General features: G+C 48.5%; 1 protein-coding gene across 1 annotated transcript; it reads right to left on the bottom strand.

Moving 5' to 3' along the window:
- Positions 1–2,261: 2,261 nt before the first annotated feature.
- Positions 2,262–13,999, bottom strand: LOC310639519 (uncharacterized protein; the record flags this gene model as incomplete). Its single annotated transcript, XM_083361269.1, has 11 exons — positions 2,262–2,530; positions 3,305–3,469; positions 4,902–4,969; positions 5,341–5,429; positions 7,685–7,773; positions 8,655–8,722; positions 10,953–11,207; positions 11,536–11,663; positions 12,629–12,733; positions 13,196–13,527; positions 13,978–13,999. 11 exons carry the CDS (start codon positions 13,997–13,999, stop codon positions 2,286–2,288), a joined length of 1,566 nt encoding a protein of 521 aa, XP_083217395.1. The 3' UTR covers positions 2,262–2,285.
- Positions 14,000–16,830: the final 2,831 nt, after the last annotated feature.

Consider the following 16,830-nt stretch of genomic DNA (forward strand, 5'->3'; position numbering starts at 1 on the left):
TTCAACTCCCATGCTTGTCCAGGAAGTCCATAGGTCATAAAAGGGCCACTGTTGCCTACCCCTGACCTACAGAAACCCCTAAAGACGGTTGGTATTGGATGTGTGGGACTGTTCCTGAGCCAGCCATCTTTAGGGGTTTGTCTAGGTCAGAGGTGGGCAATTATGGCCCTTTTACAACCTGTGGACTTCAAATCCCAGAATTCCTGAGCCAGCATGATAAAGCCAGCTTCTAATAAAGCCTACACAAAGTGATTCAGATGGACTAGATTAGGTTGAAGTTAATGCAAGTCTCACTTGCAAAAACCTCTTTAATAATTTGCTAATAAATTAAAGTGCCAGGCCCTGATGTGTAGGCAATCAGATGACTGGTTGTTGTTTTTCAAAGGCAAATCAAAATCATTCTTAATGACATCATGAGTTCCTCCTAACCTCATTGGCTGGAGGTTGCCATGGCAAGTGTCAACATTTCTGGCATCGCTGATTCTTTTGCACAGCAGCACTGCCAGATCCAGTTCAAAATAACTGGATCAGAAGAAAAGGGACTCAAAAATCATTTATTTAGTATTTATTTCAATAGGGGGCAAGATCAGAAAAGCAGACAATGTCATTGGAGGATCTTTCAGCAACCAATAGGAATCTCTGTCTCCAGATAGAGGAACTGACCGAGAACGTAGCCTACTTGGAGTCTGAAAACCAGGATTTTCTCAGAGACAAGGAGCACATCAAAGAGCAGCAGAGATGTCTACGGGAGACAGTGGATGACCTTAAGTCCACAATGGAACACCTGCAGAAAACGGTGGAGGACATCAGAGAAAAGTTGGACCTTGCCAACGCAGTGATCCACGAATTAGCGCTGCAGAACAAGTCTTTGGTGAAAGTTAACAAGGACCTCAATGAGGAAATGCACGAGGCCACCAGCCAAGTGGCCGTCTTCAAAAATGACAAGCCTGCCCACGAGAATGACTTCAGGGAGATGCGGAACCTTCCGTCAGAGGTTCAAAAGTACCTGCGTAATCTGGAGGACAAACTGGCTGAGAATGAGCACAACTACTGTGTGGAAAAAAACCAGTCCGGCCAACTGAAAGAGAAAGTTGCAACTATGCAGAAAGTCAGAGAAAACCTGAGGAAGCGCATCAAAGATCTGCAGAACCAACGGGATCTCTGCGTGCAGCAGGCCACGTTTGTGCGGCTGGACCAGGAGAACCAGATGCCAGTGGGCATCCTGACACATGAATTACTGGAGGCCAGGCTGGTGGGGGTGGCCCGGGACAGGTCAAAGAAAAGGAAGTTTCTGCATTGGTTGTGGATGGCAGTCAAAATTCTGATGCTGCTGTTGTTTGGCTGCTGTCTATTTGTCGGCCTTGTCTTGGCATACACTCATTTTTTTAATCCGCTGTTCATCTCTGAGACACTTGTGATGCTTCTCAGTGACCAGAGCATTAACCGACTTGTACACCGTTTCTCCCCTTATCTTGAACAGAGAAACGATGGCCTTTTGCCATTTTGAGAAATGAAATTCCTTCTCTCCCTCCGTTGACTTGCTATCTAGTATGCAAGTTAGCAGAGGGGCATACCTGATAACGGAATTTGATGGACAACAAATGTGGACTCTCCAGCGTTGGAAACATAATAACCTTCTTTGGGTATAGATCTTCTTTTTTCTATTGTTGGCCCTGTCTTTTTTTTCTATCATTATGTCTTTCGGCTTTTGCTTAATTAAAGAAAATAAAAAATAAACATTAATGAATCCAATGTATTTTCCTTGGGCACTTTTCCAAAGTGAGAGAAGCTGCTGAAACGGGAGCAAATCTGAACCAATTCTTATGGGATCCAATTCACTTAAAGAAACCATATGCTATCTGAAACTGAATGCAGTTAGGGATAGTAAGCGTGCCACGTGTCAGCTGTCCAGAATGTGTGTATGTATGTATGTATGTGTGTGTCTGTGTGTTTGTAAATGGGTGGACTTAACAACAGTTTCAGAAAGCTGTGATATAGCTTCAAAGGAGCAGCAAGTTATCCAGCTTCATGGTCAGTCTTTGGTGAAAAGTTCTCCTATGTCAGCTGGGAGAACCTAGGAGCAGTAGTTCATCTGTGCCAGCTGGGGAATTCTGGTAGTGGAAGCCCACGCATCTTCCATCTGCCAAGGTTGAGAAACCCTAAACTAACCAAATGTCTATGACCGTGGTGGTGAACCTATGGCATGCGTGCCACACGCGGCACGCAGAGCCCTCTCTGTGGGCACGCGCACCGTCGCCCCAGTCCTAGGCCTCCAGCTGGGTTTTCTAAAACACAACGAGGCCAGCCGAGGAGAGACGGGCAATCAGTGGTGTCTCTCCAGAGCCGATTCCTGCACACCAGCTCAGCCTCTCTGTCGGGGCCCAGGGGGTCTGAGCCTCTTCCACAGCTCTCAGAATGCCCTGGTGCTGACGGAAGTTCACAAGGAACAGCTGCCCTTTGGCACCACACACCACAGCAGTGACTTCATCCAGGAAGTCCAGACTGGCGATTTTGTCAGGGCTGGCAGAGGCTGTAGATCGAAAGAGGAAAAAGAGCTGAGTTGGGTTATGGGGGAGAATTCTGCCACCTCCCCCACAAAACCTGACTTTGAACCAGTTATGACGAGACAACGGGTTCTAATCTCTCTTTAGGCACGAAAGCCAGCTGGGTGACTTTTGACCAATCATCAGGAGGCTGTGAATTCTAGCTCCGCGTTAGGTGAGAAAACTGGCTAGATGTCTTTGGGCCAATCATCAGGAGGCTCTGAGTTCTAGTCCTGCTTTATGGATGACTTTGGCCTAGTCCAGGGGTAGGTAACCTCGGCTCTTTTATGTCTCAAGGAATTCAACTCCTAGAATTCCTGAATCAGCTATGCTGAGGGGAAAGGGAGAGGTTTCCAAGCTGAGCCATGCTGACTCAGGAATTCTGGGAGTTGAAGTCCACGAGTCATAAAAGAGCCAAGGTTGCCTACCCCTGGCCTAGTCACTCTCTCTCAGCCCAACCCAGCTCAAACGACTGTTGTGGGGAAAATAGGAGAAAAATGTGTTACATATGTTTGTTCCCATGAGTTACTTATAAAGTAAAAAAGGTGGGATGAAAATCAAAGATACACACATTAAAGTCTATTCATTCTCCTTCCTGTTCCCTTGAATTTAACCTGAGATCAAGAATCAAAAAGAGAAACAGAAATAAGAAAAAAAAACCACAACTAGCATATCTCCCTATTTCTAACCCCTGGGGAAGTTGTGTTTCTAAGAAATGGACCCTCGGGATTTTGCAGAGGGTTTTCAATCAAATTGTCTACCTGCCACCCAAAGATTTTGCCCCGATTCAGCTTCCATCATTTGGAGATTGCAGATTCTTTGCCCATGGAGGATGCAGGCTTGTTTGGCACAGCTGGTTGCAATTTTGGACCAGGAAGTATCTTCTGTCTTTGTGGGAGAGATGACACTCAGTAGCTTAATCACGTCTAGGCTGGAGGAGAGGAAAAAATAAGAATTTCCACAAGACTTAATTTCCATCTACAAGTAGTCCTTGACTTATGAACCCAATTGGGAACCGAACTTCCCTTACTAAGGAAAGTGGTTGTTAAATGAGACACTCAATTTTATGATAATTTTTGCAATGGTTGTTAAGCAAATCAGTACAATTGTTAAGCAAATCAGATGGTCATTATGCAAATCCATTTCCCCCTCCCATTGATTTTGCTTGTCAGAAGCTGCCTGGCAAAGTCATTAATGGCAACCACGTTACCCTGGAGACCCCAAAACTGTTATACATACACTCCATCCAAATTTTGATCACGTGACTTTGGGGATGCTGCGATGGCCGTAAGGGCAAGGAACGGTCGTAAATCACTTTAGTGGCACTGTAACTTTGAATGGTCGCTAAACAAACCGTTGTAAGTCAAGAACTGCCTGTAGTTTCCAAAGCATCACTTTTCTCCAATTTCTCTCCCTTTTGGAGATTGCAGCTTAGCTTTTTTTTTTTAATCCTGGTTTTTCTACTGGGTGCCTGGCTGAAATCATACTGACATTGAGAAAAGCACCAGTTTCTGAGCACTGGTGAGCTGCACTTTTGTCAAGAATGATAAGGGCGAGGCCAGACGAAAAGCAATTCCTGCTTTCTTTTGTATCCTCAAAGGAGTAGAACGGGAAAGATGTCAGGGGTGAACAAACATCATCCAACATCAGCCTGGAAGAGATGGGCGATGTGCAAATTTTTCGGGAAGTTTTTCCCCCCCCCCATTCAATTTCACCAAACCAGATATTCCTTCAAAATTCACACAATTGGCATTGTTTGTGTGGGGTTTGGCCATCCTAAATTTGAAACCCAGTTGGGAAGCAAAGCAGTTGCTTGGAAGCATACTGTTGTGGTTCAGCGTCAGCCTGTGGTTCCGGCAGCCGAGTCGGATGATTCTGAAGAGGAGGAGGAGGAGGGGTTTGGAGAGCCTTTGGTGTCAGAGGGAGGTTCTGATGCACTGAAGGACTCTCAGCTTGGCCCCTCCCGTCATGTTCCTCATCAGACTCAGCCGTGTGAGCACGAGGTATTGGATGAAGATGATTCACAGCTGAATCTATTCAGGGACGCTAGGTGCAGGAGGCAATCTAGCAGAACAGAGAAAGGCAATGAGGCAACTTGGTGAGAGGAGAAGGCAATGAGAAGCCACGCCTTGGGATTGCTGATAAAAGGGGAAGGTGTGGGAGGTGCTGGTTGCTGAAGGCAACCGTTTGAAGATCTTCTGCTAGAGTCCTGGTCTGTTATTCTTGTTTAACTCTTGTTTGAACTTTTGATTTCTTTGTAAATAAATTTGGTTGGGTTTTTCCAGCCTGTTGACTATAAAAAGGGGTTGTCCCTGACATTCAAACAGGGCCGGTTGTAGGCTGGAACAGAACACCTACCTGTTTCATCTGATTCTACACGCCAAACCTGCAGAGCACTGTCTGGTGGGCCACTGGTTACCAGCAAGCTGAAAGCACAAATCAAGAAGAAACCGAGTGATGAAGATAATTCCACTTTGAGATGGATGGAGTAGAAGGGCAAAAAACACAGAATTCTGGAAGCTGTCGTCCATCGATCTTAAAGTTGCTGATGTTGAGAAACACTGCTCTAAAAAAAGCTAAGCTGGATTGGACAGTTGGTGGGTTAGGATGTTGGTGGGAACAGCTCTAGCCTGAACACCACAGATGACCTACTATGATACAACATAGGTTTTGTTTGGTTGCATATCTCTCAAAGCCATCCAAGGTGGAACCATCCTCTGATGTTGTGGCAATGAATTCCACAGGCAATGATGCAGTAGAGCAGACATGTCAAAAACAAGGCTCTTAAATCACCTACCTGGTTCCCGGGACGTGTTTGAGCCTGTAGATGGGGCGATCACAAATTCCACCTCTTTCAACCTTGAAATCTCTCTCCGGACATAAGCCCTGCAAAAAAAAAAAAAAAAAAAAGTCCAAGGATCCACTCATCATATTGAAAGAAAATAAAACAGACCAGAACAGCAAGATAACATTGGGTACAACTTTTTAATAAAATAAAATAATAAAATAAAATAAAATAAAATAAAATAATATAATATAATAAAATAAAAATAAAATAAAATAAAATAAAATAAAATAATAAAATAAAATAAATAAAATAATAAAATAAAATAAAATAAAATAAAATAATAAAATAAAATAAAATAATAAAATAAAATAAAATAAAATAAAAAGGAAAAAGTTAACATCTGCACTGGCTGTACCCTGCTGGTGCTTCTGGCTACTGGTAGCATCGAGATGATTTTGGCTGATTGTGGGAAAGAGAAGCAGAGTCCCTCTTGGTCCACTGGGATAGCTGAGTACAGGTAATCCTTGATTTACGACCACGAATTAGAGCAGAATTTGCGTTGCTAAGCAAGGCTTTTCCAAAAGACAACTTGACTTTCTTGTTGGTGTTTTTCTGCCTTGAAAACATTTCGCTTCTCATCCAAGACACTTCTTCAGTTCTAACTGAATGGTGGGGAATGATTTATACTCTTTTTAGATGCTTCAAACAAGGTAGTTGTCAAATGAGTCACACCTTGTTTTACCTTTGTTGCCGTGGTTAAGTGAATCACTGCATTGTTAAGTGAATCACATGGCTTCCCCCCACTGCTTGTCAAAGACTAGCTGGGCAGTTTGCAAGGGGCAATCGCGTGATCCCAGGATGCTGCAACTGTCATAAATATACACGCTGATCATCAAGTGCCCAAATTTTGATCATGTGACCGTGGGGACCCCGAGAGCTGTTATATCTACCCTGGGCTACATACGGGTCCAATAACCATTCAGCATGATGGGAGCTGTAATCCTCATATTTGGAGAGTATCAGTTTGGGCAAGAGGCTCTGGGTTGCTGGCTAAGCTTGGGGTGATACTTCTGTCTTCCGATACTTCCTATATACAAGTAGTCCTCGACTTACAACATTTAGTGACCGTTCAGAATTACGGCGGCACTAAAGAAAGGGACTTAGGACCATTTCTCACAGTTACGACCTTTGCAGCTTCCCCACGATCATGTGATCAAAATCCAGACGCTTGGCAACTGGTTCACACTTATGACCGTTGCTCTGTCCCAGGGCCACACGATCTCCTTTTGCGACCTTCTGACAAGCAAAATCAAGGGGGAAGCCAGATTCTTGTTTTTTTAAAAAATGTTTTATTGATTTTTAAGATAAATCTCCTTAATATTTGGTAGACAGCGCGTTGTCTGGGTTTATATTTTTTTTTAAAAAATTGTAAACAGGATCTATGACAAGGCAATCAAGATGATCAATGAGAAAAGAAGCTTTATATTCCGGTGGCTATTATTTACAGAAACATGAGAAAATGTTTGTATTTAGTGGTCATTTATTCAAATAATAAGAACTGTATTAATTTAAGGTTGGCAAAAGGGAATGTTATTGGAAGAAGAGAAAATCAAGCAAAGCCATTATATGGACTATAGCAGTGGTGGCGAACCTATGGCACACGTGCCAGAGGCAGCATGCAGAGCCCTCTGTGGGCATGCGCACCGTCGCCCCAGCCCCGCCTCCCCCCGCGGCCCCCTCCACAACAGCAACCCCCCCATTGGAGAGTTGCCCCCAGGCACGGCCCACACGGAGCAGTGCAGCCAAGGACATGGCACCTGGGCAGCAGGGACAAGACTCCGCCCTCACGCCCCATCGCGCGCAGATGATGCTGCATGTCACGGGCAGAGGGCGTGGCCACCATGGCGCTACAGGGCCGCCTAGGCCTTAGAGGCGGGAGGCGGCCTTGTGGGTGGGCAGGGCGGGGCACATTTTTGGGGCACTCGGTGTCAAAAAGGTTCGCCATCACTGGACTATGGAATTACAGGACTAATTATTATTGGGAGCCAGATTCACTTAACAACCACGTTACTAATTTATCAACGACAGTGATTCACTTAACAACAGTGGCAAGAAACATCGTAAAATGGGGCAAAACTAACTTGAAAATGTCTTGCTCAATTGCCAAGCATTACCCGTAATGCAAATCCAGATATTGTGTTTTCTATCCTGGGTGAATTCATCCAGTCTCCCTAAAAAGCCATCTAAGTTAACAGCTTAGTTAACAGCAGTCCCTCCATTTAGTGGAGGTGAGTTCCACACGACCCTTTTGCAGCCACCACCTTGCAGACAACCTTTCCAGTGTGGTCTCTACCTTATTTTGTTTTGCAAGCAGCCTGGGAGGCAGAAGGAGTTGCAAAATTTCGTTCCTGCTCCCGTTCTCGTATCCAGCGACACAAATGCCTGGGGAGAGAATCACAGTCATTCTCAGTGTTGCAATGTCATCAGGCAAGGTGGCCACATTGCAAGTTGTCCTCAACTTACAACCAATCATTTAGGAACCAAAGTTACAATGGCACTGAAAAAAGTGACTTACAACTTGTCCTCCCACTTACAATGATCGCAGCATTCCCACGGTCATGTGATCAAAAGTTGGGTGCTTGGCTATGGGCACACATATTTGCAATATTTATGGCTCCTGGGATCACGTGATAATCGTTTGCAATGTTCCCAGCCAGTTTCTGACACACAAAGTTAATGGGTAAAAGCCTGATTCACTTAACAACCACATAATTTACTTAACCACTAGCGATTCACTTAACAACCATGGCAGTGGTGGGATTCAAATATGTGAACCACTGGTTCTCTCTGTGGATGCCGCTTCTGGAAGTCCATTCTGGGCCTGGGCAACAAAAAAATTAGCTACCGGTTCTGCCAAAGTGGTGGGAACCGGCTGAATCCCACCACTGATCCATGGCAAAAAAAAGTTCATAAACTCCAGCTCGCTTAACAACCCCTTCTTAGCTACACTCATTCTGGTTCCAGTGTTGGTTGTAAGTTGAGGACTACCTGTGCTTACTGGGAACCCACATTTTTAAGCCCTCTTCTTACCTAGCCCATCGGAGCAATTATTTTCAACTTAGCCTTCCCAGAAAGGGGATCCCATTTCATGATCTACTCTACCAGAGAGGCAGATGGTGGAGGAAATCACGATCCATCTCCATGGCATGGAAATGTGGAACCCTGGGAAAAAAAAACCCTTCTCAGGAACCCCCCCCCCACACACAGCAGCTGCCCCCAACTCATCCAGGTCAAACCTTGAAAGGCAATGAACGGTCACTCACGTTGGTCCCCTGTCCATTCGATGACTCTGGTGGGCCCGGGAAGTTCAAAGAGATGGAGGCCGTTGTATCTAAGCAAGTTGAAAGGGGGGGGGGAGGAATATTTAGAAGGGTCAAGAATCAATGGTCTGCCCCACTGAAGACAGCAATGCTCCCATTTTGAGGCTAGAACAGGGGAGCATCACCTGGACCTGCAAACCTTGGGGTTGTCTGAATAGTGCAGGGATCTTCAAACTTGGCCCTTTTATGACTTTGTGGACTTCAACTCCCAGAATTCCTCAGCCAGGCACATGTGCCTGGCTGAGGAATTCTGGGAGTTGAAGTCCACAGGTCACAAAAGGGCCAGGTTTGAAGACTCCTGGAATAGTGCAATAATAAGCAAGATCATCAGTAGATGGAGCACTTCAAGGCAAGACTCATGCTGGTAACTACAGATAGTCCTTGGCTTACAACCATTTAACAACCTTTTCAAAGTTAAAGGTAAAGGTAAAGGTTCCCCCACACATGCGTGCTAGTCGTTTCCGACTCTAGGGGCCGGTGCTCATCTCCATTTCAAAGCCAAAGAGCCAGAGCTTGTCCGAGGACGTCTTCGTGGTCATGTGGCCGGCATGACTAGATGCCAAAGGCGCACGGAATGCTGTTACCTTCCCACCGTAGGTGTCCCTATTTTTCTACTCGCATTTTTACGTGCTTTCGAACTGCTAGGTTGGCAGAAGCTGGGACGAGTAACAGGCGCTCACTCTGTTATGCGGCACTCGGGATTCGACCCGCCAAACTGCCGACTTTCTGATTGACAAGCCCAGTGTCCTAACCCACTGAGCCACCGCGTCCCTGTGTTTTCAAAGTTACAATGGCATTAAAAAAAAGTGACTTATGGACGGTCCTTACATTTACAGCCATAACAGCTTGCCTGTGGGTGATCAAAATTAGGGTGCTTGGCAACTGACTTTGTGCTGACTAGGGGGTCATGTGATCTTCATTTGCAATCTTCCCAGCTGGCTTCCGACAAGCAGGATCAACGAGGGGAAGCCAGATTTGCTTAAGGAACAGGTGATTCAGTTAGCTATGGCAGTGAATTGCTAAACTCGACTCACTTAACAAGTGATTTGATTAGCAGTGGAAATTCTGGTCTCTATTGTGGTTTTAAGTAACACTTAAAACAGGTCCCCAAATTAAGCCATTTTCTGAGTTCACACAGTACTGAAAAGCCACAACATAACCTGGTTTGTCATGAGAAAATCTACTATGGGGTAGTTAATGGTCGACATCTACTTGAAGGCACATAATGAATGGAAAGGCCAACAAGCTAGACTGGGAGTAGAAAAAAACAGACCAAGATGGCCAGTCAAGGTTAGCAGTTGGTGGGAAAGCCGGCTTGCAACTGACCTTTGCTTGACCACTCCAATGGCAAAGGGGGGGTTCGGAGGGGTGGGTGGGAGGCACCTTGAAAGCACCCCATTCATTAGTCTAGCAATCCAATGATATCGCAAGGACTAATGCAATGGCAAAGCCAGGAACAGACACCCCCCCTCCCCGCCCCACCCCATCCATTCCCTCCCATCAGCCAGTTGTTTCTCAGGGTGGCGTTCAATGCATCGCCCATTGAAAGGATCGGAAAGGGATCCAAGATGAATAGAATAGAATAGAATAGAATAGAATAGAATAGAATAGAATAGAATAGAATAGAATAGAATAGAACAGAATAGAATAGAGTAATAGAAATGGAAAGGGACCTTGGAGGTCTTCTAGTCCAGCCCCCTGCTCAAGCAGGAGAACCTACACCATCTGGGACAGGTGATTGTCTAGTCTCTTCTTAAAAATCTCCAGTGATGGAGCACCCACAATTTCTGGAGGCAAGCTCTTCCACTGGTTAATTGTCCTCACTGTTAGGAAGTTTCTCCTCAATTCCAGGTTGCTTCTCTCTTTGCTCAGTTTCCAACCATTGTTTCTCGTCCTGCCCTCTGGTGCTCTGGTGAACAACCTGGCCCAGCCCCTCAGATACTGGAACATGCTATCACGGCTCCCCTATTTCTTCTTTTCTTTTTGCTCGAATTTGGAAACGAAACCCCGCTTGGCTAAAATGAGAGACTGAAGTCGAGTGTGTGTGTGTGTGTGGGGGGAGACATGGGGGAGGGGAAGGCTTGGGGGGGCGCTTCACACCCACCGAGGATCCCCTCCCTCCCTCCCTCCCTCCCAGGCACGAGGGTAGAACTCCCATCATTCTGGGGCAGGTCGGGGAGGAGGCTTGGCTGGGGAGGATGGGAATTGTCTTTCCCCTCCGGGCCAGGGAAGGCGACTCACAGCCTGAGAGAGTCCATCAACCATGCTTGCTCCTCCTCCTCCTCCTCCTCCATGGCGGAAGTAGCCGCGGCCACGCGAGCGCTGGGCGAAACGAATGACGTCGCCTCTTCCTGGGAATTCCGAGGCGGGGACACTGAAGCTCCGCCCCCTTCCTCCATCCGCTCCGCCCCCTCGGGTCCTTCCAGTCCCCGGGCAGGCGGGGGCTGCAGAGACCGCGGGTCTTTCGCGGCTCTGCTGGTGTCGCTAGCGCGTTGCCTGTGGATGATGGGGTTTGCGATCTGGTCCGCGCTAGCATTCGCAGAGATTTACCTTCCCGCGACACCTTCGCCTGCGTGCAGAAGTGACTTACTCGCTTGCAAAATTGATCTCTTAAGCCAGCCCAACGCATTGGATTTGCACCATACACGCGGGCACGTCAGAACGGAGCTGGAAGGGACCTTTGGATGGGGGGTGTCTTCTAGTGCAAGCCCCCTGCTCAAGCGGGAGATCCTATACCACTTCAGTCAAGTGAATGTCCAGTCTTTTCTTCAAAACCTCCAGGGATGACCAAGGGAGGGAGGGAGGGAGAGAGAGAGAGAGAGACGAAGCCAGCGGGGAGGCGGGGCGGGAGCGCGGTCCGGCCGCCGGGCTTCCTTTCCACTTGTCCGCATCGCTCCAAAGAACTGCGTTGTTTGGGGATGGCGACACTGGTCGTTTGCTGCGGGGCTCCCGCTTGGAAAGGAAGGGAAGATTTGTGAGGGGAAGTTTCCCACATATGTGTGCTCTGCAATATGTAGAGTTTAGTAACGGGCCCCGGCAACTTTCCATTCGGAGGCAGCTCTCCAAACCTGATGTTGATGACAAGCTTACATTTCCTTTAAAATAAAATAAAATGGATTCCCCTTCCCCTCCTTCCACCCCCCCCCGCACCTCGCCGCCCGAGAGGAACACAGTATACCACTAGACTAGGCGTTTTACATGAGGGGAAACATCTCTCGTCTTCGCCCATCTTTGCCGCCGATGCTGTTTCCCGAGGCGCTCGGCTAAGGAGGAACTTTTTTTTTTGAGCGTGGCTGGGACGGAGGACTTGTCCACAGGCAACGAGGGCAAAACCCCTTGCGACCTGGTTGTGAGAAATGGGGAAAATGAACACACACTCTCTCTCTCTCGGCCTCCCCGTCGCCTGGATTCTCACTTCCCCTTCAGGCGTGCTCTGAGACTCAGGCGCGCGGCGCTTTTCGTTTGTGGAGCCGGGGGAAAAAGTTGCCTTTCCCCAAAGTGCCGCGACTCCCTTGAAGCGACTCGTAGCGGGCCCCGTTTCTCCCCCCCTCCGCGCAACTTCTGGCTATCCCCCATTTGCCAGGTCTGCAACTAGAGGCGAGCGCCTCGCCTTCAGCCGAAGGGCAAAAGCCCGATCTCGTCCCGCTCGCCTGTTCCCTCAGAGCGCTGCTTGATGGGCTCTCCGCTGCCGCCTCCGCTCCCTTCCTTCGCCCGGCCTGCTTTTCCAACCTCACCTCCCTCCCTCCCAAAGCTCCTCCTTTTCTACTCAAACCGATTTTCGGGGTTGCTCGGCTTACACCCATTGGCGAGAGACCCCAAACGTCCCTTTCTCGCCGCTCCTCCCTCCCTGCCCGCAGAGGCTCTTGCCCTCCCTTGGCTCGTTCAACGGGGTGGGGGGGTGGGAATAGGTTGGGTACCCCTTTCCCCCCCAGAGAACGACACATGTAAATCTCAAAACGACCCCGGCAAGCTTCGCGCAAAGCCGCCAGGCCGACCCGCGAGCTGGGGCTCAGAGCCAGCAGCTGGAGGGGAAGAAAAAGATGGCGCCGTCTGAGGAGTCTCTTCTTCGGCTATCTTGCTCTGCCCGTCTCCCGCTTGAAAGAACCTCCTCAGCGGATCGGTGCGGTGAAGAGGCCGGGCTTCCTTCGGGGGGGCCTTTCACTCCTGTACAAGGGGGAAGGGGAACTCTGTGCGTGTGTGTGTGTGTGTGTGTGTGTGTGTGTGTATGTAAAGCACGAGAGAGGGAGGAAGAGGGGGGGAAAGCGAGATCTCAAGCCCTGATGTCGTCGCCGCCGTCTCCGCTGAGCAGCGCCGCTTGGAAGAGAAAAGGAGCAGGACAGGCACGGTCGCTCCTGCCCCACCCCTGCGCTCTTCCTCGGCCCACTGCGTCGGCGCTGGGTCATGTCAGCCGGCTGCGCGTTTCCACGGCTGTTCCCCGGCCTGCCGGAAGGCCCCGGTGGCTACTGAGGCATCGAGAGAGGCACCGGTGGCTGCTGGGTCGTCCCGGCGGCCGCGCTCTTCCCCGGCTCGGTGGAAGGCCGCAGTAACGTGGGGGCTGCATAAAGACGCCGGCAGCTGGTCACGGGGCCCGGTGAGTCCCTCTGCGGCCTCACCGGGTGTCGGGCGTGTCGAGCCCGACACCGGGCAGTCTCCCTGGCGGTGTCGATCGATCGAAGGATGCAGCCGGCGTGCAGCCGGCGTGCGGAGGGCAGGCCCCCAAGACGAGGTGGGCCTGCGCTAGTGGTGTGCGAGGATGGCGAGGGTGGCTCCCGTGGCGAGGAGGGCGCGTCCGTGGGGGGTGAGGGCCTCGCGCCTGCTGCGAAGAGGGGCCCTGCCAAATGTCGCGCCCATAGGCCGCAAGAGCTGCCGCGGCCCGCCTGCAGAGCTGCCGCCTTCGGCAGCCTGCAAACGTGCCGCGGCAGCTCCCCCAGAGAGGAGGAAAGCCGCCGCGGCCCGTTTGCAGGCCGCCGCCCTCCTCTCTTTGGGAGAGCTGCCGCGGCACGTTTACAGGCTGCCGAAGGCGGCGGCGCCGCTGCCACTGGAAACCGGTTCCATCACACACACAGGAAGGTGGCAACTGCGGGTGTCCGTGCATGCGCAAGAAAAAACCGTTTTGCGCATACGCGTGCATGGACGCACGCATGCGGCTCCCACGTTTTTGTGTGTGTGATGGAACCGGTTCCCAGTGGCTCTTTTCCTTTTTCGGGTTGCCGACCCCTGGTCTAGGCATTTTTTAAAAAAACATGATCAGTGTTGAGCTTTCTACCTCCACATCTTTGCCTGGACATTCTTGACCGCAAATGCCATCTTCCCTTTCCTTCCCTAAGTTCAGGTAGTCCTCGAGTTAATGGCCATAACTGAGCCCAAAATTTCTCTTGCTAGGCAAGACAGTTGTTAAGTGAGTTTTGCCCCATTTTACAACATTTCCTGCCGCCATTGTGAAATGAATCTGGCTTCCCCATTGACTTTGCATGGTAGAAAGTCGCAAAAATGATCACATGACTCTGAGACATTGCAACTGTCATAAATACTATACATGTCAATTGCTAAGCATCCAAATTTTGATCACATGACCACAGGGATGCCACAACAATCGTTTGAAAAATGATCCTAAGTCACTTTTTTCAGCGCCATTGTAACCTCGGACGGTTACTAAACAAATGGCTATAAACCGAGGACTAGCTGTATTGGGGTCCACTTGCAAAATTCTTCAGCACAGTCACAAACTCACAATCAATCAGCTACACCAGGGATCTTTAAGCTTGGCAGCTTTAAGACTTGCGGACTTCAACTCCCAGAATTTCTCAGCTGGCTGAGGAATTCTGGGAGTTGAAGTCTACAAGTCTTAAAGCTGTCACATTTGGAGACCCCCGAGCTACACTAATACTTCCTATTCATGATGTGTTCATTCTTAGCCTTTTAGCTTCTTTGGGTAACTGACAAAATAGGCAATTAGCTGATTCTAATCTCTATCAAGCCAAAGTCCAAATATAGTGCTAATTCAGGCCTCGCTTGCAAAAACCTCTCAGTAGTTTGCTACTAAAATTAATGGGCCAGGCCCTGATGGGAAGGCAACCAGAGGATTGATTTCCCCCAAATTTCAGGTCCAAGCCAAATCAAAGTCATTCTTTGTGACATCACTTGCTCCTCCTAACCTCATTGGCTGGGTGACCATGGCAAGTGTCAACATTTCCAGCATTGTTGACTATTCTGGATAGCAGCACTGCTAGATCAGGTCCAAAATACCTGGATCAGAAGAAAAGCGACTGCAAAATTGTTTTATTTAATATTTATTTATATAGGGGGTGAGATTAGAAAAGTGGGGTTCAGCATTACCCCAGAAAAGTGGTCACACCTGCTTTGAGATCAACCTCCACACCTCTGACTGAATTGCACCATCCACAATGGCAAAGGTACAAATCTCCGTAAGAGGGTTAGGGTCAGGCGGCACAAGGAGAAAATATCTGTTGTGAGCTCCACATAGGTGTCAGGAAAGGCATCCGGGCAGTAAATGCTCAGCTCCATTCAGTTGCCGCGACCCCACCCTGATGCAATTATTTATTTATTTATTTTATTTATTAATGGGACTTATATGCCACCCTATGTCCCGAAGGACTCAGGGCGGCTAACAACAATAAAATACAATAATACAGAAGTTAAAAGAAAATTAAATTAATGGCCCCTGTAGAATAAATTTAAATTTAAAATTAAAATAAGTTAAAAATTAGAAACATAATTAAAATCCCTGTCAGTCCAGGTCAGCCTGATGGAAAAGAAGTGTAGAAAAAAAAACAAACAGGGTCTTTGAAGATTAGTTTTACCTTTGGAGTGTCACTGGGGATTTCCCAAAGAACTCACCCTTGTGACTGAACTATTTTTTATTTACTTATTAGATTTTTAATCTCACTTTTATTTTTTTATAAATAACTCAAGGCAGTGAAATATCTAATGCTCCTTCCTCCTCCAATTTTCCCCACCACAACAACCCTGTGAAGTGGGTTGGGTGAGAGAGAGAGGAGAGAGACAGAGAGAGAGAGAGGGAGAGAGAGAGAGAAAGAGAGAGAGGGAGAGGGAGAGAGAGAGGGAGGGAGGGAGAAAGAGAGGGAGAGGGGAGAGAGAGAGAGGGAGAAAGAAAGAGGGAGAGAGAGAGGGAGAGAGAGAGAGAGAGAGCGGGAGGGGGAAATGGCCCAAAGCAGGTTAGCAAAATCACCTCTGGACTGAGGGGAGGGTGTGACTGTGTGTCTCCATTTCTCAAACAGACCAGCATCTTGAAAAAACTCTGAAGCAGACGGAGCCCCTGGAAGATCTCTCTGCAACCAACAAGAGTCTCCGTCTCCAGGTAGAGGAACTGAGAGGGACCTTAGCCTGCTTGGATGCTGAGAATCAGATGTTTCTCAAAGACAAGGAATGCATCAAAGGGCAGCAGAATTCTCTCTGGGACACAGTGAATGACCTTAAGTCCACAATAGAACACCTGCAGAAAATGGTGGAGGACATCAGAGAAAAGCTGGACCAGGCCAACATGGCGATCCAAGAATTAGCGCTGCAGAACAAGTCTTTGGTGAAAGCCAACGAAGACCTCAACGAGGAAATGCACGAGGCCACCAGCCAAGTGGCCGTCTTCAAAGACGACAAGCCTGGCCAAGAGGACGACCTCGAAGAGATGCGGAACCTTCCGTCAGAGGTTCAAAGGTCCCTGCGTAATCTGGAGGACAAACTGGCTGAGGTGGAGCACAGCTTCCATGTGGAGAAAATCCATTCTAGCCAACTGAAGGAGAAAGTTACAGATCTTCAGAAAGTCAGAGAAGACAGGAGGAAGCGCATCAAAGATCTGCAAAACCAACAGGATCTCTGCATGCAGCAGGCCACGTTTGTGCGGCTGGACCAGGAGAACCAGATGCCAGCGGGCGTCCTGACGCATGAACTAGTGGAGGCCAGGCTGGTGGGGGTGGCCGGGACCTGGCCAAAGGAAAGGAAGGTTCTGCATTGGTTATGGACGGCAGCCAAAATTCTGATGATGTTGCTCTTTGGCTGCTGTCTGTTCCTTGGCCTTGTCTTCGCATACACTCACTTTTTAAATCCGCTGTTCATCTCTCACAGCCTTTTGGTGCTCCTCAGT

Source organism: Vipera ursinii (assembly GCF_947247035.1).
Source record: "Vipera ursinii genome assembly, chromosome: 4".
In the NCBI taxonomy this organism is placed as follows: domain Eukaryota; kingdom Metazoa; phylum Chordata; class Lepidosauria; order Squamata; family Viperidae; genus Vipera; species Vipera ursinii.